At 42.0% G+C, this 26,402-nt stretch overlaps 1 protein-coding gene across 1 annotated transcript in view; it reads right to left on the minus strand.

Annotated features, from left to right (window-relative positions):
- Positions 1 to 23,318: 23,318 nt before the first annotated feature.
- The window catches only part of PDZRN3 (PDZ domain containing ring finger 3), a 31,627-nt gene continuing 28,543 nt past the window's right edge, over positions 23,319 to 26,402 (minus strand). The window contains exons 8-9 of the mRNA XM_010294343.1: positions 25,822 to 25,938; positions 23,319 to 24,887 (exon numbers count right to left, since the gene is read on the minus strand). Coding sequence (XP_010292645.1) covers positions 23,337 to 24,887; positions 25,822 to 25,938 — 1,668 coding nt within the window. The 3' untranslated portion in view covers positions 23,319 to 23,336. The remainder of the gene's footprint in view (positions 24,888 to 25,821; positions 25,939 to 26,402) is intronic.

Raw genomic sequence — 26,402 nt, forward strand, 5'->3', positions numbered from 1 at the left:
CTTGCTGGAATGCAAAAAGCTCTGTATTCATCTCTTGTAAGTATGTGATAGACTGTGTTCTTTTGACTGTACTGCTCAGGGCTTGGCACACGTGAGCCCACTCTAACCTGCAAATGTAGGCACAGTTTTAAATGCTAACACCGTCCAGAAAATACCGCCCTCAGAAGCTATGAGTGAGACCCAGCTTTGTGTTGTTCATCTTCTACTATTGTATTAATTGCAGTGCTGTAAATAAATACTTGCTATATAATCATGTTATGCTGATGAACATGATTTTACTGTCAAAGTTTTCAGGAGACCTTTAGCCAAGATGCTGCTGCATTATGTCTTGCTGGGGGGAGAAGTAGAACATCCTCTTTCTGAAGCAATATTTCCATTCTGTTCTGTATAGATAAACAAAGAAATGCGTGTCCTCTTTCTGATATTACACCAAAGAAGATTTATATGTGAAATAAATCTTTGTAAATCTTTTCAAGGGTGCCTAAATTATTTATGCTTGTTTTAGTTAGTTTGCATGCCATATTGCTCTCTTCTGTTAAACAGTTTAAACGCCACCCGGCTTTTCACATTAATCACTGCAGTATGTGCTCAGTTATCCCAGCTGAAGAGCCATCTATTACATTCCAGTAGCCACAGCCAAATGATCTAATTTTTCTGTTGGTTGTTTTATCCAATGGTTCATAAACCCATGGCTGTTATTACACTAGCAAACACGACTTTTGTTTTATTGCATTGATGCGTTTGTCATTTTTCTTCTCTATTTTCTTAGCAGAAATCATGATTAAAATTATTAAAAGTTGTAAGTAATGGACTACAAAAGCTGGCTTGATAAAAGCAGGTATGATTCCACTTTGTTTTCAGCCTCCAGTCCCCCCAGGTGTCTTCCAACCCCGTCTCAGCCTCAACTTTCCCCTGGGTCTCTCACCCCTGTTTCTTCCTCAATGTCCCCATTCTTTCAGCCTCCCCCCGGCCTCTTTTGGCCTCAGTTCTCCTCTCCCCCCACGTTTGGCCTCAACCCTCCTGTCAGCCTCCACTTTGATTGGGCCTCAACTCTGTCCTGGGCTTCTCACCCCACTCTTGGCAGAAACCCTTCCCTGAGCTTCCCACCTCTCTCTTAGCCTCAGCTCTTTCCTGGGCTTCCCATCTCCTGATCAGCCTCCCACTCCTCTCTCAGCCTCAGATCTTTCCTCCAACTCCCAGTTGGCCTCAACTTTTTCCTGAGCCTCTCACCCTGGCTTGGCCTAAACTCTTGCCTGGCCTCCCACCCTCTTTTGCTGTCTACTTTTATCTCAGCCTACCACCTCCTTTTGGTCTCGTTCATCTGTTGCTCCCCACCCTTTTTGGCCTGAACTCTCCCCTAGGTCTCCCACCGCTATTTCATCCTCAACTTTCTCTCTTTTTCAGCCTCCCACCCCTCTTTTCAGCTTCAACTCTTCCCTAGGTCTCCCAGCCCTTCTTTGGTCTCAACTCCTTTCTTTGTCTCTCACTCCTCTTCAGTCAACCACCCATTTTTGGCCTCCCTCCTGCTTTTGGGTTTTGCATGTGTATTCAGCCTACAGTCTTGGGTCTCCTACTGTGTTTCAGTCTTCTCTTCTTTTTGGTCTCTCTCTTTTTGAGTCTCCACTCTGTGCCTCCTGTTCCTTTATGTCCCTACTCATGTGGAAAATGATCCAAAATGAGCGTTTGTGACACGAAAGTCTCTAGCTGGCATATGAACTGAAGTGTAAATCACCACAGTGAATTCATTCCTCAGTCTGCTTTGCTCAGTGGGTGTGGGCTCTGTCCTGAATTTCTTTGTCTCTTTGTGTGTAAATAGGTCCCTGGTATTGCAGTTTAGGCTGTTTTCCAAACAAGGTGATGACTTTTTTTTGGGAGAGTGTCCAAAACCTTACAGATGATGCAACCTTTTCCCATTTGGGGGGGGGGAACAAAAACAAAACACATACCGCTCCCCCCCCCCAAACGCAAACCTTGAAAGAGTCATGTCTTTTATGGTGTTATCGGCACTGAAGTGTGGAGACCAGCATAGGTGACCTCAGCGGGCTGGGCTGAGCTCGTGGGGGTTTGCTGCTGTACCCGGCTCTGCCACAGCTCGGCACTTCATGTGGGACCCTCTGAGGAGATAAGTGCAGCCCCAGCGGAGCAAATGGCAGGCAGCTCTTTGCAGTGGGAATCTTTTTTTCTCTCTGGAAGTGGGGTGGCTTCCTCCCTTCCAGGTGAAGCTCCCTGTGTATATGCTAAGAAACCAGGCCCTGAGAGAAAGGCTTTAATTTCTTTACTTCAGTATTAGCCGGGGTCGTGCTGTTCTTCCCCATAGACAAGAGGTGTCAGCACTGCTGACTCTAAATCTCTGGTTAGAATTGGCCTCAGTCCCTAAATCTGACCCGGTCTTGCCCAGACTTCCTCACCATGCCGTTGAAAATGTACAGTATCCTTGCAGCTCTGTCTCCAAGTCTGTTTTAATACCTTTAAATACTGTATACTTTTTTCTAACATTTTAGATAAGTCCTTCTATTGGTCTTTAAGTGCTATGATACCTAGCCTTGCTTTATTATGAACCATAAATGATGCATTAATTTGTATATGCATGCACAACAAGATATATAAGGCATTAGTGTGTGTGCATATGTATGTGAACTCCTAGAGATGGTTAATAAGCTAAAGATATGTGCAAGTGATGAGGATTTGGAGTTGTACTTTCCTCACGTACAGCTGACAATGTCTTTGAGTCTATTTTGATAGTCTCTGGGGGGTTTGAATTACTTGCCTCTGTGAAACCAAACTGTGGGACCTCAAGGATAGTGCAGCTGTGAAAGGCTTCTCCCTCTTCCTGCAGAAGACAGTCCTTGTGCTTCTTTTTGCCTGTGACATGCAGTTCAGACCTGCTGTAGTAAAGCTCTTGTCAGGTTAGCTGGCCTCTCAGCAGTGAAGGGTTGTCTGATAACGAGGTAATCTACAAGTACCAAATTAAATACAACTTTTGAGTGAATGAATAGCCAAAATGATTCATTAAAAATACATGAACACAGATGGCCATAGAGTAAGCAAGTCACAGCTGTTTGTTCTCTTGCAATTCTTCTGAACACATTTTTAGCCAAGGTGCCTGAACAGCCTTCTAAAAATACAGGAGGGGGAGGACAGGAAACCTTCTGCCTTTAAGAGAAAAGCACAACAGGAGACATTGTTCTGCTGTAATTCATGTGGGGTGTTGCTGTAATCCATAAAGCACAGCCATGTGTTCATATCCCAAAAGGGCATAATTATTTCATGATAACAGTTCTCCCTAGAGTGGCCTTACTGGTATTATAAAAAGCATTTATTGTGGTGAAAACCTATATTTCTGGTGCTGGCAGTTAGGAATATTGAACAGTAGTTGCAGCTGAGAGAGTGATTCACGGAGATTAATGCAGCTCTTCGGACTTCTCATTAGGCAGACACCACTCTTCCCAAGCTGGGGAAGGGAAGAAAGAAATTCTTTAGATAAACGCTAATAAAAGCATAGAACTTCTTCTAGCATCCTCATGCAAACACCAGTGTTTGTCAGGTTTGAAGAGAAATGATTCATATTTTTCTTTTAGGGGGCCAAATTGTGGAGTTCTCTTTGATCAAAATAGCTGCGCAGTGTGAGTGACATCTGCTTCTTGAGGGAGGGGTTGTGTCGAAAACCTGCATGTTGTGGGTGGTGAGCTTGCCACTTTCTAAGTAGCACACAAATAATTGCAGCATTGGATTTTGGATTTGTACATCATCTTCTGTAGATGTGTATCCTCAGATGATTACAATACATTATATAAAACTGGTTCAGATGCTGTTGTGATGCTACAGGAGAGTTTTGCTTTGACAGGCTTTTGAAAGCACATTTCAAAGCTCGGAGTTTATTATTCTATAACTGTTCTGGTCAAAGGACCTATATGCATGTTTCCTGAAGTTTTTTTTGTATAAATTCTTCAGCTATCACTTAAACAGTTGCATGTCTTAGTGACTGTCCTTTAGCTGTTATCAGAGGAATCACTGTACTTAATACTTATTTTTTAAATGTTCTTTGCCACAAGTTACAATTGCAAATGGACAGAGGAAGAGCAAATGTAGTGAACGATGTATTTTTCCATTTTAATACTACCACTTGGACCTCCAAAAGAAGACATGATGAATTAAAACAGTGTCTGCCACAACTGGCATTAGTGGTAACCTGAGAAAGCTGACATGACTGGGATTAGCATTACTGTTATTAAAAATGCAATTAGGAGTAGTATAGAGTGGGGATTCTGCAGAGTACAAGAGTACACACTATTCATCTGAAAGATTTATAATGCCCCTAAAACATAAATAAAAACAGATTTATAGGATGTAGTAGCATAGATGTGACAAGCCTGTCGAGGTACTGTTTTAGCAGTCAAAGCTTATTAAAAGTCAGTCTGAAAGAAACTGCTTGAAAAGTCCAAACTCTTTTCCTTTTTCTCAGCTGAACATTTCCTCTCTGTCTTTTAACAAGCAAGATGGATCATGGGCCATGGAGAAATCTTTTGAGAGTCTTCTGAGCATCTTATATTTCCTGTGTATTTGTCTTCTAGGATGTAGCTCAAAACCTTCCCAAATTTTGAAAACCTATTTAATGTAAAATTTGAATCATAATCATGAAGGTGAATATAATATCTAATCAGCAATTAAATGTAAAACTTGGTGTTAACTTACGTTGTTGCTTTCTGTCAATACCAATGAAGAAAATTGAAGACGAAAAAAAGAATAGATTGACTAGAAGGAGGAGCTAAAAACAGAATCTTCAGTCTTGTGGTCATAACTATTTTGGCAGTACAAATGTATTTTTCCTGCGGGTGCTGTTTGAGTAATTTAAGCAGGATAATGATATCCTTGTGGGCTAATCAAGAGAGGTGTGCAGGTGGCAGTGTGAACACCCTTGGGTTCACGTCTTGTTGCACACAGAACTGTGCCACTTTTATTTTTTTTAGGAGTAAAATGTAAATCAAGACGTATATACACTCTAAAACCCATAATGTGTTTGGTCAAGCACACAGTTTTTCACTGAAAAACAATTTTGACTATCTCTGCTCTTCTTTCCTGATAACGAAAAAGACAGTATTCTGATGGAATTAGTTGGAAATGTAAAGGGATCCCTTCCCCCGTTCCCACCTTTCATCAGTGTGCCGGGTGCGGCGGGTGCTTCATAGCACGGGACAGAGAGCACTGCGTATCATCCTCTGCCGACCCTGAGGCTGCATTTACAGCTGCGTACTGGTCTGCTCCGTTGCTTTTCGTATTTTAGCATTCGCATGTGTTGGGTGTTTGGCACTGTCATTACTCTCTCTGAATGGTAAATGTTGGACGTATGAGCGCTTGAGCACCAAGTGAACATGTAGATGTTTTAGAGGACTCCAAGCTGATTGTGGTAATCAGAGCTGTGTCCCACTGCCTGCTCTCAGTCCATAGTTGTATCATGCACGTTGCTGGCTTTCATATTCCTAGTGATGGACCAAAATCGCCATCACAAAGCAAAATGCCTGATGTTAACTTGCTCTGCTCAGTTGCTTAGGAAGGAAGGACAATTATGTTTAAAATATTTTGTATGCTTAATGGTGTTACCCACCCGCTATACTGGACTGGATTTCTCTGAAATGTGACCTTGTACTCGTGCCAGATCCTGTATGTGGTGGCAGCATCCTGGGCTTTGTTTGGGCTTATCTTTGTGACAAGGATCAAACAAAGTTGGATTTTTTTTTCTGAATGTATTTCTGTTTCTGAAGATGTTCATATGCATAGGTGTTGATTCCTTGTTTCTATTTTAACTGCTGCAGGAACAAAAGACTAGACAGACCCTCCTGGGTCAGTGAGACCAACACTCTACAGTGCAGCTAACAGGTCATATATATGTCAGGCTTTATTTGCTTGTGGTTTTACTCTGTTGTCAGCAATTAAATTTAGAGGAATATCTCTCCAAATGTTTTATTTTCATGAAAACAAAGGCCAGCTCCATCTTTGCTAAATTTGCAAACACTTAAAGAAAAGAAAATCCATTATCTCCAGACACCAGCTTTCTATAGTCCTTTAATTTATAGGATTGCCCATTAAATGGCTGATTAGCTTTGTATCCTTTATATGTGCTTCAAGATTAGCAGTCTCTTTAAAGTTTGCAGAGATTTGTGTTTGCCTGCTATTATCCTTAGTACTTCACTTGATTGTTTTTACATACCCTCTTTCTTGTTCACTTCATTTATTGCCAGGCTAACCATATCACGTGCTCAGGGATTTGTTAGAGTGTTCAAAGTATTTAAAAATTACTGCATGCTTGATTTCTTTGTATAAGGAAGGAAACTGCTTAATTTCCAGTTTTTATATCCTCTTCTCCTCCTCCTCAGAACCTACCCTCTCCTCTGCCCCAATCTGCTATTTCCTCCCTCTCAGACAGGAGATGGAGCGTGGCACGCTAGTGGCCAGTGAGGGGGTTGTGTTTATCCATGTAGTTCCTCTGAAATGATCAACAAAGTCCGAGAGATCCTGAGATGTCCAGAGTTTTTGAGATAGGCATGTGTGACCTTCTGTTATAGTGAGCTCTCCAGTGGACTGAGAGGCTTTTGTACTTGGTCAGGTACCTATGGGACTACGAGCCAAGATGGTGAGTTTCTCACGAGTGGGAACTCTGCACTCTGTCCATCTGTTGTCTGGTAAGCACCCTCAGTTGCTCATAAAGGAAGAAGAAACCTTCCCCTCCTTCTAGAAGTATCCATTGGACCTGCTGAGCCCTTCTGAAAGGAAAATAACACCAAATTGTGGACAAACATGTCAAATAGTTACTGTAGGTCACTGAGTCACGTGCCTCCCTGAGAGGCTGCCTGTGTGTGTCACTGATGTCTTTGTGCTCTGACACATTGTACACATAGAGAATAGACCTGTTAGCCCATGACTAGTAGATGGTACAGCAACACAGTTGCTATATGTATAGTGTTGAATCAAAATAAAGGAGTTTTTAATGGAAGTAACTGATTGTAAGGGCCTAGAGCTATGTCTCTGCTCGTGTCCTGCTACCTGCAAAATTATGAGGCATTGGACAAAAATGTATTTCGCAGGCTTGAGTGTAACCCTCAGGTTTGTTACCCTAAAGCCACAGAGAAATCTCACCGCCTGTTGGTCACCTTTTCCACCAGAAAAGCAACTTGTAAGACTTTGGATGTGTGCTGCTGCTCAGTGCCTATATTGGAACAAGGCGGTGTATGGAAAACTTTCACTGAAGGAATTCTGGAATTGTTTAACCTTTGCAAAGACAAAGTTTGGTGATATGCTGTTCAGTGCAAACAGTATACATACGGAACTGTATAAGCAAGTGGGATTTTCTTCAGCTGAGGACTCTTCACATTTCTTATATCCCAAAGAGGGATTGGGATATAAATGCATATGGTGATCTTGGCTGGACCGAGTCGCTGCGGAAGAGTCCTGAGTCCCAAGTCCAGTATGTCTTTCACCGCTAGATTAAATTGCCCATACATTCTGGGGGAGGTGGAATATGGTGTGGTGCAGCAATTGTTTTTGTTTGTTTTTAATAACTAGCTTTAAGGCAATAACAGGCAGGCAGTGTCAGCCTGATGTATTCTGGTTTGATTTCAGGCATTACACAAGGGAACAGACTATTTCCACATCTCCCCCTAGAGCTCTTTAGCAACAACAGCAGCAATAATAATAACAATACAGGTTATTAAAAAAAGAAAAGAAAGAAGAAAACATCACACCGGTTCTCTTAAGGCGTAGCACAAAGCCATGGCAAAAGTCCATAGGACTGGGCATTTTTGCTCCTTGTGTAAGAATAGGGCACGTAAATAACAATATACAACAGTGTTGCACAGTAAGCATTTCTGATGTTCAGGACAAATAGGTTTTCTCTTTCAGTTGAGGAAAAATATTAGGCTTTCTCCAAAAAGGTTGTCTTCTCAACCCTTGCCTGTGTAGGAAAACTCATTTTTACCTGAGCTCATTAGAACAAGCATTGAGAGAACTTGTGGAATTGCAGTGAGTCAGGCTAATGCCCAGGGTGGCCACCTGGAAAAAAGCAGAGAGTTATACCATGGGGGCTTAGTCTAGCCTGAAGTAATGGGCTCGAAGGCTTGAGAAAGAGGAATGGCAAATGTCAACAGAGAGATGAGCTGATACTTTTTTAATGGGAGAAGGGTCAGTGGGTTGGCAGAAGAATTGATGAACTGCCAGTATAATATGCTGCGTGTAGCACCGAGGCAATGCCATGTACCGTATTTTAAGACTACAGTGTCTGTCCCCGGAAAATGGCAGAGACTTAGTTTTTGCTGAGGGGGTCCCAGACTTGCTGTCTTGCATACCTTTAGTTAGATCTTTTCTTTCCTTTCTGTATTTCTTTTTTAATCTAAAATGATTAAAAAAGAGAACCTCGAGGCTCTTTTGTGCTGGAAATCTCAAGAGGACATAATTTTGGATTTCCTGGGTGGTTATCAGATGTTGTGTTTGTATGGTGCCAAAGAGAGGAGTTCAGGAGAGGGGGAGCGGTGCTGGAGGGAAGAATTGTGCAAATCTTTTGTGCTTTCTCAGCATACATTTGTATAAACATTTCATCAGAGCAGAAACAGCAGAGATGAAACTTCTCTTATCAGGTTGGAAGAGGATGGTAGTGTTACTGAAATGTTAAGAGTGTGTGACCTTATTTTTTCCATTCAGAACCAGATGTGGGGATAAGGCTTAGACTGGAAAAACACAATCCTCTGTGCAGCTAAGTAGGAAGAGAGGGAAAATATGGTATTGCAGTGGATGGAGCCAGGTGCAGAGCCATTATCTTCTAGGTTGTGGCAGACACGGAAGGGTCTTCTGACTAAGTTTTACGTTGTCATCTGCATCCCTGATGCTGTCATGGGCAGAAGATATTTTTGCATCAGTAGTTATCATGATGAAATGCATCAATTGCCGAGTTTCTGCATTGATTTGGCTGGGCTGACTTTCTCTCCTCTAACTCTTTTGAGGCAATAGTTACCTAGGAGTTAAAAGAAACCCTATTCTGTAGCAAATACGTGGTGGGTATGGCTGCACTGTCAGCTGAAAATTATGCTAATGGTAAAGACATAAGAAACAAATTCAAAGCGTACACATTAGTGAGCATGGTCTTTGGTTAATTAGTGTTTTAACATGTGCATTGTGGTATGATTCAAAGGCCCTAAAAGATCTCCTTAACTGCATTTCCACTGGTAGGCATTTTGCCTTATGAAAATGTTCCAGAAATGCAGATTCCACCTAAAATAGCAAGTGTAATTTTTCAGATTGAGACAAGCCAAAACGTCTCTTTGTTTCTTTCTTGTTTTAATCTTATTATTCTTCAAAACAAGGCATTAATCAACGACAATAGAAACTGCTACTCTTAGGGCTGTCAATGTTTATAGCTTTGGGTTTAATAGCAAGGACATAAATATATACTCTTCATTACATTTTTGCTGTTATTTGCTCATCATCCACAATATCTGATATTATCATAACTCTTTGGTTGAAGCTATTAAAGTTATGGTTTGTAGCTCGCACTGGCATGAAGCAGACAGCCATAAAAGCAAAAAAGAGCCTCATAGATTGAGATTCAAACTATTAGGTAGTATTGGTCATTTTCTCACTGTTCACATAACAGCAACTCTAATCTTGGTAGATAGTATTTTTAACCTTCCTTCCTTATCCTGCCTCATCCACCACAGCAAAATTTCTCCTCTTCAACTTCAGCTAAAATCATATTTGCCATTGCAAGTGCAGGATGATGTTTGGCTTGTTATGGGCAAACACTACTTGGCAAAAAAGAAAGTCTGTTCGTCTATTGAACAAAAGAAGCAACTTGATTAGAGCTTAAAGAAGAGATGACTTGAAGCTGTGCTTGCAATTGGCCATTATGGTGCCCACCCCAGTTCTGGGCTGTGATAGTAAAGCTCCCCTGAGTCACTTATTTAGGAGACATTCTCCAGTGGAAAAATCTTTGTAGAGAAGCTTTCCGTGTCTCTAATATTCAGTTCTGCCTGGGAAATTCCTCTAGTAGGGCCCTACCCATGAGCTTTTTATCTTCATTGGGAGGACTCCTTGCTGTCAATATTTTGGCCTGTTTACAAGTGAGTGGGTAGAAAGACAATGAACTGATAGAACTAGTTTACTGATTAAAGATGGCCAATGAGAAAATAAAGCCTCAGTTGAGACTTGTCAGGATAGGAATGATCTGAGATGATGAGACTTCATGGGTATAAATCATTCATCTTTTGGCAGAAGATATCTGGCTTCCTTCAGCTATGGCTTGAAATTACTAGCAAGAAATTCTAGATCAAATTGTGATCTGATTTTAATTATGCTGATTCTTGTGGTGTTGCTAGGCTCTGATAGGCTATGTCCTAATCTTTCTACCATAGGAGGAAGAATCCTTATTGATATGGTCCTGATCAAAAATCTACTACCTTTAGTGAGTTTTGAACTAACTTCTAAGGACTCCTAGCCATTTCATACTCTATATCAGGTTAAATTTCTGTTTACCCACTGTATTTCAGAGTATAAATTTACAAAGAGTACCAATAATATAATATAAGCAAATAACCCAGGCTTATCATTACATTGCCTAATTCTGTGTCAGAGCATTTTAGGATTTATTTTAGTCTCTAATATTTCATGTGACTCTCAAACAAAATAAAACTTCCTTAAAAAAAGAAGTCTTTATACAACTCTAATTGTATTCCTCTCCAAAGAAGTAGCACATTTAGTAGCTTCAGAACAAGTTTGATTTGTGTTTCAAGTAAGGTGTTATTCTTTGTAAGCTGCTAAATGCTTGTAGTAACTGTCGTGGTTTAACCCCAGCTGGCAACTAAGCCCCACGCAGCCACTCGCTCACTCCCCCATGGTGGGACGGGGGAGAGAATCTGAAGAGTAAAAGTGAGAAAACTCATGGTTTGAGATAAAGACAGTTTAATAGGTAAAGCAAAAGCCGTGCACGCAAGCAGAGCAAAACAAGGAATTCCTTCACTTCTCCCCATGGGCAGGCAGGAGTTCAGCCATCTCCGGGGAAGCAGGGCTCCGTCACGCGTAACGGTTTCTTGGGAAGACAGACGCCATCACTCCCAACGTCCCTCCACCCCTTCCTCCTTCTTCGTCCCAGCTTTATATACGGACCATGATGTCATATGGTATGGAATATCCCTTTGTGCAGTTTGGGTCAGCTGTCCTGGCTGTGTCCCCTCCCAGCTTCCCGTGCACCCCCAGCCTTCTTGCTAGCAGAGAAGCTGGACTGTCCTTGCCTGCTTAGCAACAACCCAAAACATCAGCACCTTATCAACATTTTCTCATCACAAATCCAAAACATACCCTCACACTAGCTTCTGTGAAGGAAACTAACTCTGTCTTGGCTGAAACCAGGACATACTACTTCACAAAGAGAAACCAGAAGTGAGTGCATTTCCCATCTCCCTTTCTAGCAGTGCACTTGCTGCTCAGTCGTCTGAACTGACACCTCAGGACTCTCCCTGACTATGGGGTCCTTCTTGCTTTTGTCCTTTTTGCATATGTCATCATGGCACAATGACTTGATCCTGGGTCAAAGATGAAGTCTGTGTAACCCAGTCTTTTCTCTCTAATCATGCCATTTAGCAGATGCTTCTGAGAAGCTTATGCAACCCAGTGCTGCTGCCTGGGTTAGCCCCACAAGTTCTGGCAATTAACAGTTTGGGAACGTCCTGAGCTGGCAGGTCTGTCTCCTTCTCAGAGTCTTCTGTTCATTCAGACTTGCATTGTAGTTCCTAAGTAATGGTTATCATCTGGGTGCATCAACTGTTCTGCATTATTCAGTTTTTTCTTTGTCAAAACCTTTCTCTTCTTTCCTTCTTTTTTTTTTTAATAAAATGACAGTTTTTGTCTCACTGTCTTGGTAAGCCCAACAACTCTCATGCTGTTTTTTAACATCTCATTACTGAACTCTTCTGCTACTGCCTTTCCCTAGGCTGTGTCAAATGTGTACTGTAAGCAAACAAAAATTGTTGTGATGCAGTAAATAATGGCTGTTACCTCAGGAAGATGTGAGGGTAGAGGCTGAATGCTTCACCTTCTTTTCTAGTAAGTGCCCTCCGAAACTTAAGTTCCTGTGCCAGTGGTGGGTGAAAACAGGCACTCTTAGTTTGGGTCTGTGGAAGTGTATTTATATGTATCTGTACAGTGTACTGAAGCAAACAGCATTTTTCAGCGAAGTATTCTTCTGTTGTAAAACACTTGTTCTTCAAAACTGCAACTTCAGGTAGGGGGTGGGGAGGTACAGCGCTTAGTGAAAGTTAACTTTCACTCTGAATGTTTTAAGATTCCGGAAGGACTTGAGTGAGGCACTGCAGGCGCATGCTGCAGTCAGTACTCTGTGCAGTTAGGCTCCTTTTGTACAAAAAGCTTAAATGTTATTTAGGTGGAGAGAGAGTGTAATAGTCTTATGGGGAGTGGATGTGCTCGGGATGCGGATCTGGCTTAAATCCTTGCTCAGCCAAGTTCTGTCCCCTGTGGTGTCTGGGCTTTGTCCTGTCAAGCAAAAGCAATTTCCACTGCACTGAGGTTTTTGAATGTGAGTGTACAAAACGAGAGCTGTTCCTAGATGGCCCTCATGGCTGCAGCCACCTGCTGAGCCAGGAAGGATGTTCTCTTTGTGGCCGCTCTCTTGCACATGTGCATTATGCACATGTATGCACTTTCAGGTACCCTTTCCAGCTTCAGCGACAGTGGCAGAGTTTGTTGTTGTCTTCTATCCCTTATGTTAACCTCAGCCTATTTTTCATCCCATTAAGATGACAGCTTTACATTGAGCAAGACTAGAGCTGAGTTCACTGGATTCACCCTTTCTGAAGGGTCCTCAGGACAGTGGTGTGATACACAGCTGCTGGAGAGAGGCTCTTCCTGCTGCTGCATTTTGGCATCCAGTTCTTCTTTTCCTGTTCTTACCAATGGTGTTGCTGCAGAATTTGTGTTTCAGTACCAGACAGAGGACATTTCCTTTGACAGAAACTAGAAACATCTCAGAGGAGACATGAAACACCTCATTGTATGTCCTGGCATATGTGGCGGGTGATATGTGTGGGGATCTGATGTGTCAGCAGTTCCCTCCTCCTTGCTTCTCTCTTAATTCCAGAGAAGTTGGTGAAAGGGTGGAACCTGTTGTGGCCTTGTGAGTAACCTGCTGTAGAGTTTCCATATGCCTGGTGGCCTATATGAGTAAGGGCCTTTGTGTCAATGTTTAAACAAGCATACTTTTGTATCCATGTTTGTGAAGGAGAAGTTTGGTTGTGCAGGGAGGAGCAAACAGACAGCAATGAGAGCACTGTGATTGCTGGCTGAATGAGAAGACCACAGATGCATGCTTTATTCAATGCCGGTGTTATTTCAGCTGGTCACCTCCTGTCCTGGCTGAATTCTTCTTGACATCTGACCACTAGCTGACAGTCCTGAAGATTTGCCCTTCTGCAGTGAGACCTCCCACAAGACTGCCACTCCTGAGAGAGGACAAACTTCAGATTGGCCCAAGATGAGGAAGAATGACAAGCTAAAATATAGAGCCTGTGAAAGGCTTGCATTTTCTGCCTTTTAAAATGTTCTCTTTTCACTGTGGGTGCTCATTTCTAATCCCTCTTAGCCCTACTGCATGGTGTAGCTTCCTTGGGCATGAATTGCTTTGGAGCAGTTCTACCTCTGCAGAGTAGAAGAAGAGGGTACCTCTGCCTGCGAATAGATCATTCCCTTGTGCTTGCCACAACCATTTATGTGTCTGAGGACCACAAACACAGGAGTCCACCTGATGTATCAGTCTTCAAAGAGTATTGGCTTACCTTACATATTGAAATGCTGACTGCGTTTGTGAGCACTATTGGAGTGAAGACTCTTAATTTGATCCAAATGGATTAAAAAAAAAAATTTAGTACTTTTTCAGATGAGTAATATGCTTGGTCACTGACCTTGTTAATGTAAGTGGTGTTCCTGTTTGTTTTTAACAAAAGATTGTTGTTAACCTGACCTGATCAACCAGGAAAGTGAAAGAGGTTTGAGGGGGGTTGCTGGTATAGTTAAAGTAAAAAGAATATTACGAGCTAGTTTGCTGTGGTCCGTCGCTACTGTTTGTGGGTTGGCATATGGGTAACCGGAGTTGGAAGCAGGTCTTCACCTCTTGCAGTGCAGAGGATGAAAATGTGAGCTGCATTTTTAAGGCAACCTTGTTGCCTCAGATGTTGGTGGTGACTTGAGGTTTAAAGTCGCTGGGAGTATACTGCCTTTGGCAGGCACTTGTTATTTAGCGGAATTACTGCATTTTGGGCTCGTGTGCCCCTGCTGACAGCACTAATCTCCATGTTAGGAGACACAGTACCAGCTGTGCCTGGTCCTATTTGTACTACTTTAGCCACATGGATGTTCATCCATTTAATTTGGAAATATTTCTCTGCACTCATCAACAGCCCCATGCAGGCAACTGAAATTGCCACATTTATTCTGACTTAGTTTTGAAAACGACAGATGCTACATTACTGTAAAACATGGTGAGAGGGTTTTCTAGCTTTGGTTTTGTTTCTCAATTGTGTGTGTTTGATGTATAAGCTATTAAAGCTGATGAGTGAAGCTATTTTTCTACAACAAGGTCTGCTCCTTCTCCCATAAAGTCAAGCAAAGGTTCCACTGGGGCACTGGTGCTGGTTTATGCTTAGGCAAAAGGCTTAGAAACTGTACTGGGACTCAGGAAGGAGAAGAGTTGGAGCACGTGTTAGTTGCAAAGACACGCAGCTGTGTTATGTGGTGGTTATTACTTTTTCTTGATAATGTGACTTTTTCCTCAGCCTGCATAATTCAAAGGAACAGTACAGTTGTGTGCACACCTGAAGGGCTGTAATCTCCTCTGTCCTCTGGGTGTGTGGTATGTATGCCACTTCCAGCGCAGATATTTTAAGAGGTTAAATACAAAACCACCTGCCAAGTCTTGTGTGTCAAGTGCAAGCTTTGTGCTTTGCACAACTGCTTCTCTTCTCATGCCTGACCACATTTAGGGCTGTGGTACAACAGTTTTGCAGCATTCCTTGACCTCGTGAGCCAGCTGTGCTTGGGGTCACTGATAAGGACAGGGACTGGGTCACTGTGCTGCTTACTAGGGTCCCTGGACCCAAGGGACTCTGTTAACACAGGCACTGCCCTGTCCCACACCCCAAGGGTTTCTCATATCGCCTTTCAAAAAACCTGAGATGCTGTCATTGTTTGCAGTAGGAAAACTGGTACTTAGGGTGCTTAGTGAAAAGCCTTGCAAGACTAGGACACAAAGGGCATGCTGTAGTGTCTGTCAGAAGATGTTTGAGGAGAAGAAAGGCAGAGTCTGTGTTGAAACTATTAACCCCCTTTCAGTGTCTGCTTCGTTGTGCCTTTGAGCTTTGCCTTAAATCTGCATTCTGTGGCACCTCATTTGTTTGTTTATATCGTGTTTAGCAATGCTTGATAATGTCATGTTTGAGCAGTGGATGGGGCTAGCTGATCTTCAGAGATCCCTTCCAGCCTCAATTATTCTGTAATACTGATGCACAAAGAGGTGCCTACAAAGACTTTGGGAAAGAATAAATGAAGCAAAAACTTTTAGCCTCATTGAAAAACACTGACACAGGAGAAAGCTGTGTGGTTGTATCCATAGCAAGGGTCAGTCTTTCTTTGCTAGAGATAGTTTTTGATGACTTTGAAATGGGAATACTGAAAAAGGCTCATCAGTTCATTACCAAACAATCATGAAGTGCTTGCCTCTGCCTTGAGTTCAGTTTGTGAAGAGGAGCCTGTGGAGTTTCTTTGAATGAGAGTTCAAATGTAGTGGAGCAGAGAAGTGTTTTCTGGAAAAGCTTTATAAAATTGGCTTTGTTTTTTTGTTACATTTGGCATCTGCATTTGCTGGACCTTATGATATAACTGAGTCATGTTTCTCATGGAAATTATTTGGAGGTGACCTTACTGCTTTTATTTTGGCTGCTACCTTGAGCCCTAAGGACTAGAAAATGTTGGATGCTTACATTTAACAGGAGCTAAGCAGAAATTTGACAAACCTTGGGTACCTTCAATTTGCAGCCCTTTGATTTAGTTTTATTAAACAATTATAGCTGGATTTGCCTTTTGGGGAGTCTTTGTTTATGGCATTCTAAGCTAACAAAGCCCAGCTAAGCCGAAGGATGGATTATTGAAAATCAAAGCTAGCTCTCCCAATAGGAACAATGGAATCCTGCCCGGTCCGAGCCTTGCCGTGACACCTGGGAGGCCTCCGCTCCAATATGATAAAGTATTTTCTTTGAGCGAAGGTCAACAAAAGTTCACTTTTACACAGAAGTTCTTATTCTCAGTTAATGGGGCTCCCTGTTGCATGGTCCTGCAGTTGCTTAACATAAAAAGGATGGATTGTCAAAGAAATTACCTTTAAAGTTCCTCCCTGGCAAACTTATCTGAAAGGACAGACCAAGTGTTCTCTCCTGGCCAGACTGAGCGGTGCGTGACCCAGCCACCCAAGCTATCATGCCCTTTTGCACTTCTGCAGTTTAGCGTTTGTTAGCGTTTTGATTTTGACCCCTTATTTCTGGGCAAGCGCTGTTCTTCAGGGCTGTTATTTTATAATGGAATCTCCTACCTGGCTTTCAGAGCAAGGCATTTAATCTTTTTATGCCATGGAAATGAAGACATTTCCAGTCCTTAGGGGATTTTTCTAGTCCCAACACAGCAAATTTATAATTTAATATGAAATATTATGTGCTTATATCATATGTGAGACGGACTAGGTCCTTTTTTGGTCCTTAAGAGCTAAGCACAAAATCAAAACATAGAAGCAGAGCCAGACCTGGCTTTTTTTTGGTGTGTGTGTGTGTGCATTATTTATGTAATTTCCTGGGTATGTAATTGATCCCTAGTCATAGCTGGGCCCAGACCCAACTAAAAGACTATGGGGATTATTCTTTCTGGTCCCTTTCTGACTTAGCTGACTCATTTTTCCCAGAAAGGGGAGATGGGAGTAGGGTGCGAGAAGCGCATGACCTAAGGCCAACATCATTCGTTGGGAGAAGTAAGTATGGGCTGTTTGGGCTTGCTTTAACTTGATTTTTCATGTGTGCATAGAGATGCTTGAAGAAGGTATTGGAGAAATTCAGTTACCTTTTAAAGATTACTTTGGTTTTGCATAGAAGGAAGAAGTAGGAATATCAGCCCAGATTTTTATTTGGGCTTTGACTCCGGTGGAGCTACACTGATTTTTATAATATTAGCATTACTTTTTTATAAATTAAAACACTAATTGGAACATTTTTACCAGGTCATTATTTTAATTAATAATTGTTTTGGTTAAATCTCCTCTAAGAAACATTCTGTGTCTTGGAAGATGACAGTTTTTTGCAGGAAACTGGTAGAACTTTGTTCCCGTTTTGGACTTGATCAGTAAAGGGCATTGCAATTATGTTCTTAGATCCATAACGTTGATGTAGTAATTTTGGTAACAGAACTCAGATAAATCTTTAATTCCCATTATTCAAAACTGGCAGATTGAATCCAGTAAGTTTTAATCCATTTTGGTTTTGCGTTTTCTACCTAGTTTTCAGAGTAGGCAATTGCATCTTTTTATGCTACAGAAATGAGGATGTTTCCAGTGTTTTGGGCATTTTAGGATTCCAGCAGGAAGGTTTAGGACCCAAGTGAGAGGAGGAGTTGATACAAGAACCCTTCTGAGCAGTGCGTGCCAAATTGTGAACCTGGCCATTAGAGGGTTTATGATGAGTCCTGCAACAGACATCATTCTATAATTTATTTTTGCAATATGAGCTCTGATACAGACTGTCGTGGTTTAGCCCCAGCCGGCAACTGAGCCCCACGCAGACGCTCGCTCACTCCCCCACGATGGCACGGGGGAGAGAATCTGAAGAGTAAAAGTGAGAAAACTCATGGTTTGAGATAAAGGCAGTTTAATAGGTAAAGCAAAAGCCGCGTATGCAAGCAGAGCAAAACAAAGAATTCCTTCACTTCTCCCCATGGGCAGGCAGGAGTTCAGCCATATCCAGGGAAGCAGGGCTCCATCGCGCGTAATGGTTTCTTGGGAAGACAGACGCCATCACTCCCAACGTCCCTCCACCCCTTCCTCCTTCTTCGTCCCAGCTTTATATACGGACCATGATGTCATATGGTATGGAATATCCCTTTGTGCAGTTTGGGTCAGCTGTCCCGGCTGTGTCCCCTCCCAGCTTCCCGTGCACCCCCAGCCTTCTTGCTAGCAGGCCAGCACGAGAAGCTGGACTGTCCTTGCCTGCTTAGCAACAACTCAAAACATCAGCACCTTATCAACATTTCTCATCCCAAATCCAAAACATACCCTCACACTAGCTTCTGTGAAGAAAATTAACTCTATCCTGGCTGAAACCAGGACAAGATCTGGAGCTTCTGGAGGCATGCAGTTTGGTGTGGCAGTATGTTAGAAGGGCTGCAGGATGATTATAATTTTTTTTTAAGCAGCACCCATTAGAAGGCATGTGAGAGGTATGGTTAGCAACTTAAAAATCAAGTTGTGCTCTGATATGCAAAGCTGTGATGGCCCTTCTCTTCATATCCTTCACTAGTACAGTTTAGGATAATTAACTGTGTAAGTTAATACTCTGTTTTCAAATCTGTGAGACTGCTTGGAGTCTTCCAGATCATGTAAGTGGGCTTTGTGTCAGACCTGTGTACTAAACCCCTCATGCCTGAGTATGAAAGCAGCCCAGCTAATCTTTATGTGTGACCCCCTCTTCCTTTATTTTTTTGATGTATGGTATATACTACTGTCTCGACTACCATCAGTCTCTCCAGTGGCCAATCCTGTGTTTCTGATGATGTGAAGTGAGAGTGGGAAGCTTTCCCCACAGAAGCCCCTGAACCTAGTACTACTTTGTGTCGTGACAGGCACTTAGAGAAAAGGGGCATTAGTTCTGCATGTTTGCATTTGAACAATGAACACATCTTCGTAAAGCCTGTATAGCCGAGAAGCAGTACTTGTGCAAGAAAGCTACCACTCTTCCAGCTTAACCCTGGCTGGAAGCTCACAGAAGCTGTTCTGATGGAGAAATGAAGCTGCTGGGATGAAACCCCAAGCAGAATCTTTGCTATTTTGTCACATTAAAGAATTTACATTTAATAAAACCAGGGGCCTTGGGATGGAGGTACGGCATCTGCTGTGACAGTTTCTGTCTTACTTTTGTTTTTTGGGTGTTCTAATTAGTTTATGATCCAATAAATCCTTAATACAACAACTGCTTTAAAAACAATTGAAAATCAGACAAAAAGAGGAGTTTAAATTGCTTATGGCTTGCTCTGTATGGCTTCCAGGCATTTGAGTGATTTTGCTAACAAGTATCCTGTAACCTATTTCCAAAGGCCACTAGCAGATAATTATATTTGGTTAATTTACATACTTTCAGTTTATAATCCTAATTAGTTCTCCAACCAGTAGTCCCTAGGCAATATGTAGTCTTACCTCATTTTATTTGCCATCCCTAATGTGCAAGTTCTCTTCTTTTAATTTACAAAAAAATGCTGTTAGGTTTGGTTCAGGGCTTTCCCATTTCAGCGCACATCTAAACTGGGTGATTCCACGCTGATTTAAACCCTATTTGCAAATAAGTATTTTACATTTTTATAGATCTGAATGTCTGGGAGATGTTCTGCAATTTAGGGAAACTGACCCCCGTTTGACACAGAGCCTATTTTTATTGCAAAGAATCAGGCTAAATTCTGCACCAGTGTGTACCAGGGCATCCCATTTACATCTCTGGTTTGCCCATCCCCATAGCATGGGCGCTGAGGTGTTGGTCTGTAACTGTGCCGTACTGCTACCATGGCAAAAGTGAAGACGGGCTGTAGGGCAGTAGGAATGAGTAACGGCTGTGCGAGAGCCTCCGGGGAGCTGCGCACACGGGCTCTCTAAGAGGCTCTGATAAAACCTCCTGGGCTGCTTGGTAACTGCTTGTTCTCCCTTTGTGTATTTAGGATCTCTCCCTGTGTACGTACTATTCTGGGCTCTGTTATCACCCAAGCTTGAGAATACTCTCAGTAAAGTGGCTGAGAAGGAAGGGAGGAGGAGGAGGATGGAAATGAAGATTTGTACTTTCAGGTGAGCAACACTCCCTTTAGCTCCTTCCAGGTTTAAATGAACTTCAAAAAACGCTTGGAATGAGCCTCTCCAAGGGAAGGAGCACATCTCCCAGTGCTGATCCGGGCAGGAGTCTGAGTAACTGGGGTTGAAGCTGAGTCAGCATCTTGCTGTGGGACAGGACCCCGTGCCCAGGCTGTGAGGATGGCTCTGTTGCTCTGCAGGGGTGTACAGTTGGTAGAGAGCGCTGGGTTTCAGGGAAAGCCTGAAGCAAGACTGGAGAGGCAATCTCCACTGTTGTGTGGAGGTTTCTTGCATGAGATGTCCCATAGGCAACTAGAACAACACTTTCAGTTGTCTTTTAAGCACTGGAGTATGTACTATAATGCAATTTTTAGAAAAGCTGTTGGACAAAGTATTTTCTCTTAGGCATTAAAGGCTGCTTTCTAGTCTGATTCATTTCACTGTAATGAGGTCAGGTTTGGACTAACGTTACGGTAATTTCCAATGTTTCGTTGCAAGCAATAAAAAGACACAAAATCTCCCTTTTCAACACTGCTTTAAGTACTTTGATAGGACAATGAAAAAGGGTGTGTGGTAAGATAACTGAGAAAGGAAAAGGAAAATCTGCAGTTTGCAAAGCTTTTGCCTGGATTTCCAGGATAACTGATGGATTCTGTGAGCTGACGCTAGTTAATAAATCATAATACTAAGGGAGACAGGTGATTTTTAACTGACCAAAGTAACAACAAATGTTTAGTGAGGAAAAACTCAAAGGTGTGAGAATAATTCTTGGCCAATAATTTTATTTCAACATCTTAAAGAATGTAAATTTTATACTGTTGATGCTTCGGTGTAATTCCTACACATCACACTTGAATTCCCAAATACGTTTCTGCTGTTACACACATGCACACATTTATATAACTGACGCCTGAAGGAACCATTACCTGTGAAGTTATTTCAAAGGAGCTTATTTTTACGAGGAACACCTTGATGATAATTCTTCCTCATTAGAGCATTTCAAATCTTACTCTAGTATTTCCAGGTAGACCAAAGATCGCTTAACTGTCTTTTCATGCCCTGTTTAAGGATTGGGATTCCACACTAATCACAGCTCTCCCTCTGTGCATCTGAATCCCTGAACTTTAGGAGAGGCAGTATTTTGCTATGGCTTTCACACCTGCAATTGGGATGAACAGAACATGGACTCCGAGTAAAGCAAATTTGAGACAGATAGCAAGCGTCTTATGTTGAAAGCAGCATGTTGTGAAAATCATGTACCTTTCTTACTGTACCACTTGTGATGATAATGGCTGGTAGTATGTCAGGTGAAATCCTGGCTCTAATGAAGTCAACAGAAAATCTTTCATTGACTGCAGTAGGACTAGTACTTTATCCCAAAGGAAAATACTGTTTGAAGAGAAATGTATAGAGGCTTATTGACATGACTGCCAGATTTCAAGCGGCAGTGCCAATTTACATGGACTGAAGATGCATTTTAGGGTATGTGAAAGAGTTTACTGTGGAATATGGTAGACATGCATTCAGTGCTAATTCAGTGCTAGTCCCCAAAGGGGGTGGAAAAACCCCTGAACAAATCTGTTGTTTGCTTCTTGATAATAGACAAAGTAGGCACTGAGAAGCTGTTAATCTCTCCCAACTTTTCACTTCTATCATTAAGTTTAAAATTTTTGCTCTGTATAGTTACGACAAAAGAGTCCAGAACAAAAACTTAGAGGGGTTTGGGAGAGAGTTTTCTGTGAGGGCAAGGGAAAAGGGAGAGGGGATAGAGAATCTGGGAGCTATTCATAATGAGTCTATGTTACTTGATTCAGCAGAATATTCCAATTTATATCTGAATTCTTAATAACAAACAGAAAACAAGAAAAGGAGTTTGATCTCTTTGGCATTTAGTTTTCGTCTTTTTCACCCTCTCTTATTTTATAGGTTTATTTGCTTTAATTTATGTATTGTCTGTTCTTAATGCAAATGCACACTGAAATTTGTAGGTGGGTTTTATGTACCACTAAGAAAGCAAAACAGGAGAATAGAAACCCTATTTCTTTCTCACTTACAGGTCATCTTAAATGCCTTGTGAGTTGAAGATAGGCACTGCTTGATTCTGCTCTGGATATTCCTTGTAACTTCTCTCTTGCCTCTTCCCTCCATCTCCCCTTCCCTCAAGAAAACCTCAATCCAAATTCCCCCCAAAGTCAGGATGCAGATTATTCTGTTAGGTTTGACTCCAGTAGGCTGTCTGGGCATTTCTGCAGCACAGGAACTGCGCTCGAGGAAAGAATACTCTATGTGGTGAAACGAGTAGGGAGTCAAAAGAATTTAAAATAGTTTGAAATATAAAACAATAATTTATTTTACTTCATTTTACTTGTTAATGTTTGTAGCTAATGATGATTTCATGAAACTGCTTTTATAATTCAATTCATTCAAATCTATAAAGCAAACAGTTACTACCATAGGCTTTTCAAATTCCACAAACTGTCTTATATAAACAAATTAGCTGTACATGCACATTTTTTCAACAGATTGCAACATTTGCAAACACGCTTTAAAATCCTTTAAAGCTGCAGTATAGTGTACTTTGCTTCAGGCTTTTCAGATGAAACCTATATACTTTCTTCAGAAATCTTAAAAAGAAAAATGTTTAAATGTTGAGCATGACTCTAAAAACTGCTGTTTCATAAATGTTAGATATTACAAGAGAATGACTCTAATTCTGAGTTTAAACCTTGAGCTAAATACCGATAAACAGCACTCTGTGTAGAAGTGAACAACAGCAAAATAATATCACAAAATATGGTTTCACAAAAAAATACATATGTGCAGTTGCTCTTGTGGGTTTTTGAATTTTTTTTTTTTTTTTAGGTAAAGAAAAGCATGGGTACCTTTTAATATGAATATAGTTTAAGCAAATTACCTGTGTAAGTATGGTTAATACATTTCTGATATTTAAACACTTCATGTAAAAGGTAACAAGTAAAAAAGTACCATCAGTATTCCAAAAAGTACTGCTAATATTGCCTTTGAATGAGACGGGCAAGCTTCCTCTCCACTTCATCATGGAGATCCTGGCACCCACAGTTGTAGAGTTCAGTATTTGAACTATAAACTTGATGACTGTATCTTATATACAAAAATCTTGCCACATTGAACGAGGCATTGATTTCTACCCCAGTGGTAGTGTTTTATGTACATAATTTAGCAATGGTGATTATACAGTAGTCACTGACAGGAAGGAATTGTACACCCGTGTGCCATCTGGTGACTTTGTTCCATGGGTTAGCAGTTCTTGGATTGTCATCCAATTGTCAAATATTTTTTTATTTCTCTTCTTCATCATTTTTTTGTGGCTCAGTTCAATGATATTCATCTCTTTCTTTTCTTCTGCACCTTGCTGTTCCTTTAAGCAATCTAACCTGCTCTGCATCATAAACTCACGCCTCCTTCTCTGCTCCTTCGCTTTCACTAAATGCTGCTTCCGCTCTGCCTTGCTCCAGTAACGGCCCATCTTCATTTCACTTATGGCGTCATCGTCGGTAGTCATACCGCTGCGCTCCTCCTTAATCTTTATGGCACGTTCTCTCAGCAGCCTGTCCCTGACTGGCCTCTTTGTAATGTAGCGGGTCCCATCGCTTCTGACCTTGACTTTCCACTCCATCCTCTGTTCGCTCTGGCTTGAATTAAAGTCTTTGCACATACTCACCAGACTCATTTGGCTCTGTGCATACTCCACCGCTGACTTCTGTTGGATCAGCTGCATGTAGCTCTGATAGTGCTGTGCATGGGCAGGAATATGAGCATGCTTATATGGAGAGTGATGGTAAGGAGAGACGTAGGAGCCAGAAGGTTTTTGACCATGAGTAGGGCTTTTGCTTTCATCACTGCTTTTTCTCTCTTTGCTTTCCAGCTGCTTGCCAAGGTCGGGATCTTTAGCAGAGGCATGGCATTTACCAGTGCTGGATTCATGGCTTTCTGCGCTAGCAAATGAATTCTTTTGGGAGACATTATATGCCACTGCCCCCTCATTACCTTGACAGTTAATGCCTTCTGCAGTTCTGCGCAGCGAATTGTCAGGGGAAATCTCCAGCGTGAGTGGTGTGCTTCGGCAGCTTTCGCCTGTGTTATATGCGCTCGAGCTATCCTTGTCAGACTTCTCCGGGAGCTCCGTAATGTCTGAGAGCTCGTGCCTGCGAACGTCAATGCTTGTGTTATAGTTGCGGAACCCGCTGTTATGCAGCATCCAGGGCTCCCGGTACTGATCTTTCAGCTGCTGCATTTTATGAGCTCTCACAATATTCAGGCACTCTAGCTCGATATTGCGCAGCTCCTCATTCAGCATCTCCAGCTCTCTGTCAACACTTTCTTGGTCGCTTTTGCTCATATCCAGCGTGCTGTTATGATAATACAGACTGTAAGGGTTGGCAGACTTCACCTGGCACTTCAGTTCCAGCAGTTCCCGGAATCGCTCGCATTCGTCTACGGGGATGCCAAGGAAGTCGACATCCGTGCAGTCGGCAGAGATAAATGATTCATTGCTGAACTGCATATCGCCACTTCCTAGCGTGTCATGACTGTATGTCAGCTGCTTCTGGCTCCCTAAAGTGTTGGAGGAGGTGGTGTGGTCATCCGCATTGTTTTCCTGCTCAGAGCTCTCATCGTTGCGAGTGCTGTCATCTGTGCGCCCCACGCCGCTGTCCTTCTCATGCTGGTTAGATAAAATAGTGGCTGTGTCTGTGGTACCCCCATCCTCCTCATGCTTCTTCTAACAGCAAAAAAGAAAAAACAGAGAAATTATTGCAGGAACATAAAATATTTCAGGGTGTTTATCTTTTAACTGTTTTCTTAATCTGTCACCTGCTACGCTTTCTGCATCTTTGTCTTTTACTTGTGTGGAAAGAATGTTATTAAGAACTCATAGAAATGGTGACTGAAAACACAGCATGCTGTGGATGACCTTTTCAGAAGAACTTGAGGTCTGCTATTCAGTTATATAGCAACGATGGTAGAAGTCACATTTTCAAATTGTTTCTTCTCCCACTTAGGTGCATGAAAGTATCCAGTTCTACTGCAGTGCCAAAGTGAGCATGCGCCCCTTCAGAAAATGCAGCTACCACAGAGATGTGGAGTTGTAGAAAACTCCTACACAAAGATTGAAAATTTATTCAGAACTTGTATGATTGCATTAATCATGGCATAATGATAGGGAATGCAGGCCCAAATCTGTGGCCCTGCATAAATTTTGCTACGTAAAACTTTTTCTTTGCCTTTCTCCCCATGCATTGACCTTATTTCAGTCATATGCCTGAGTTCTCCATTTGGATTTTAAGGTTTCAGGAGGCAGGCTGTTTTCAGTTATGCGCATGCATATCGAATAGGAAATTTTATAAGTTAGCTCTCTGCCTGCTATACCTATCATACACCTAGCTTGTACTTCTCTCAGTGACGACAGCCGGAATGGTGGATTTTTAAGAAGTGTGATCATGTTGTTGTAAGGGGCAGAATAAAAAAAAAACATTTGAAAACATTTTGGTTCCCCAGATGAAGTTTGTGGATAGTAATGTAATAACTTGATTTTACAGAAAGTCCTTTTGCCTTGATCATCATTTGAGACACTAAGTGTATTCAGTCAAGCTCAATATTGGAATATCGAGTGCAATGTGAAGTTTTGACACCACTGCACAACAGAATGGCAGTACCTGCTGAAGCATGCTGGCAGTAAATTGCATTGCCTGGTGGTGCTGTTCCTCTAACATGTCCATGTGCAAGTCATCCAGAAAATCATTTCTGTCATCATCCATCCATCCTTCATCCAGCTATGTGAAAAGGGAGGGAAAATCAAACCAAATGTTGTCAAAAGAATGAAGACTGACATAAATTATGTTCCTTGTTTGTGGAAAGTGGTTGGGAAACCTTAGGAGATTCTTTCCTGTGAGAGTGCTGCAGTGTCCTGCAAGGAGCACACATCGCCTTGTGCTGAGTGTGAGTGTTGACTGTCCTACCTCCTCCACAGCCACCTCCATCTCCAGCAGCATGGTTTTATTTTCAACAGCCCTTTATATATGAAACAAACCCAGCCTCTTCATCCATGGTAATAATTCTAAGCATTGGGGCTGTTTTGGTTTGTGCATGACTTGATTAGGATGTGTAAAAACACTCTAGAGCCCAAAGGTTGAACATACCACTTGTGAGACAGCATCAAGGGCCAGAGGGAAAAATGCTTGCTAGGGGTCTGCAAGGCGCTTTATTCCGCCCCCCCCCCCCCCCCCGCACCATCTCC

This window comes from Phaethon lepturus, unplaced genomic scaffold, assembly GCF_000687285.1.
Source record: "Phaethon lepturus isolate BGI_N335 unplaced genomic scaffold, ASM68728v1 scaffold5009, whole genome shotgun sequence".
Taxonomy (NCBI): domain Eukaryota; kingdom Metazoa; phylum Chordata; class Aves; order Phaethontiformes; family Phaethontidae; genus Phaethon; species Phaethon lepturus.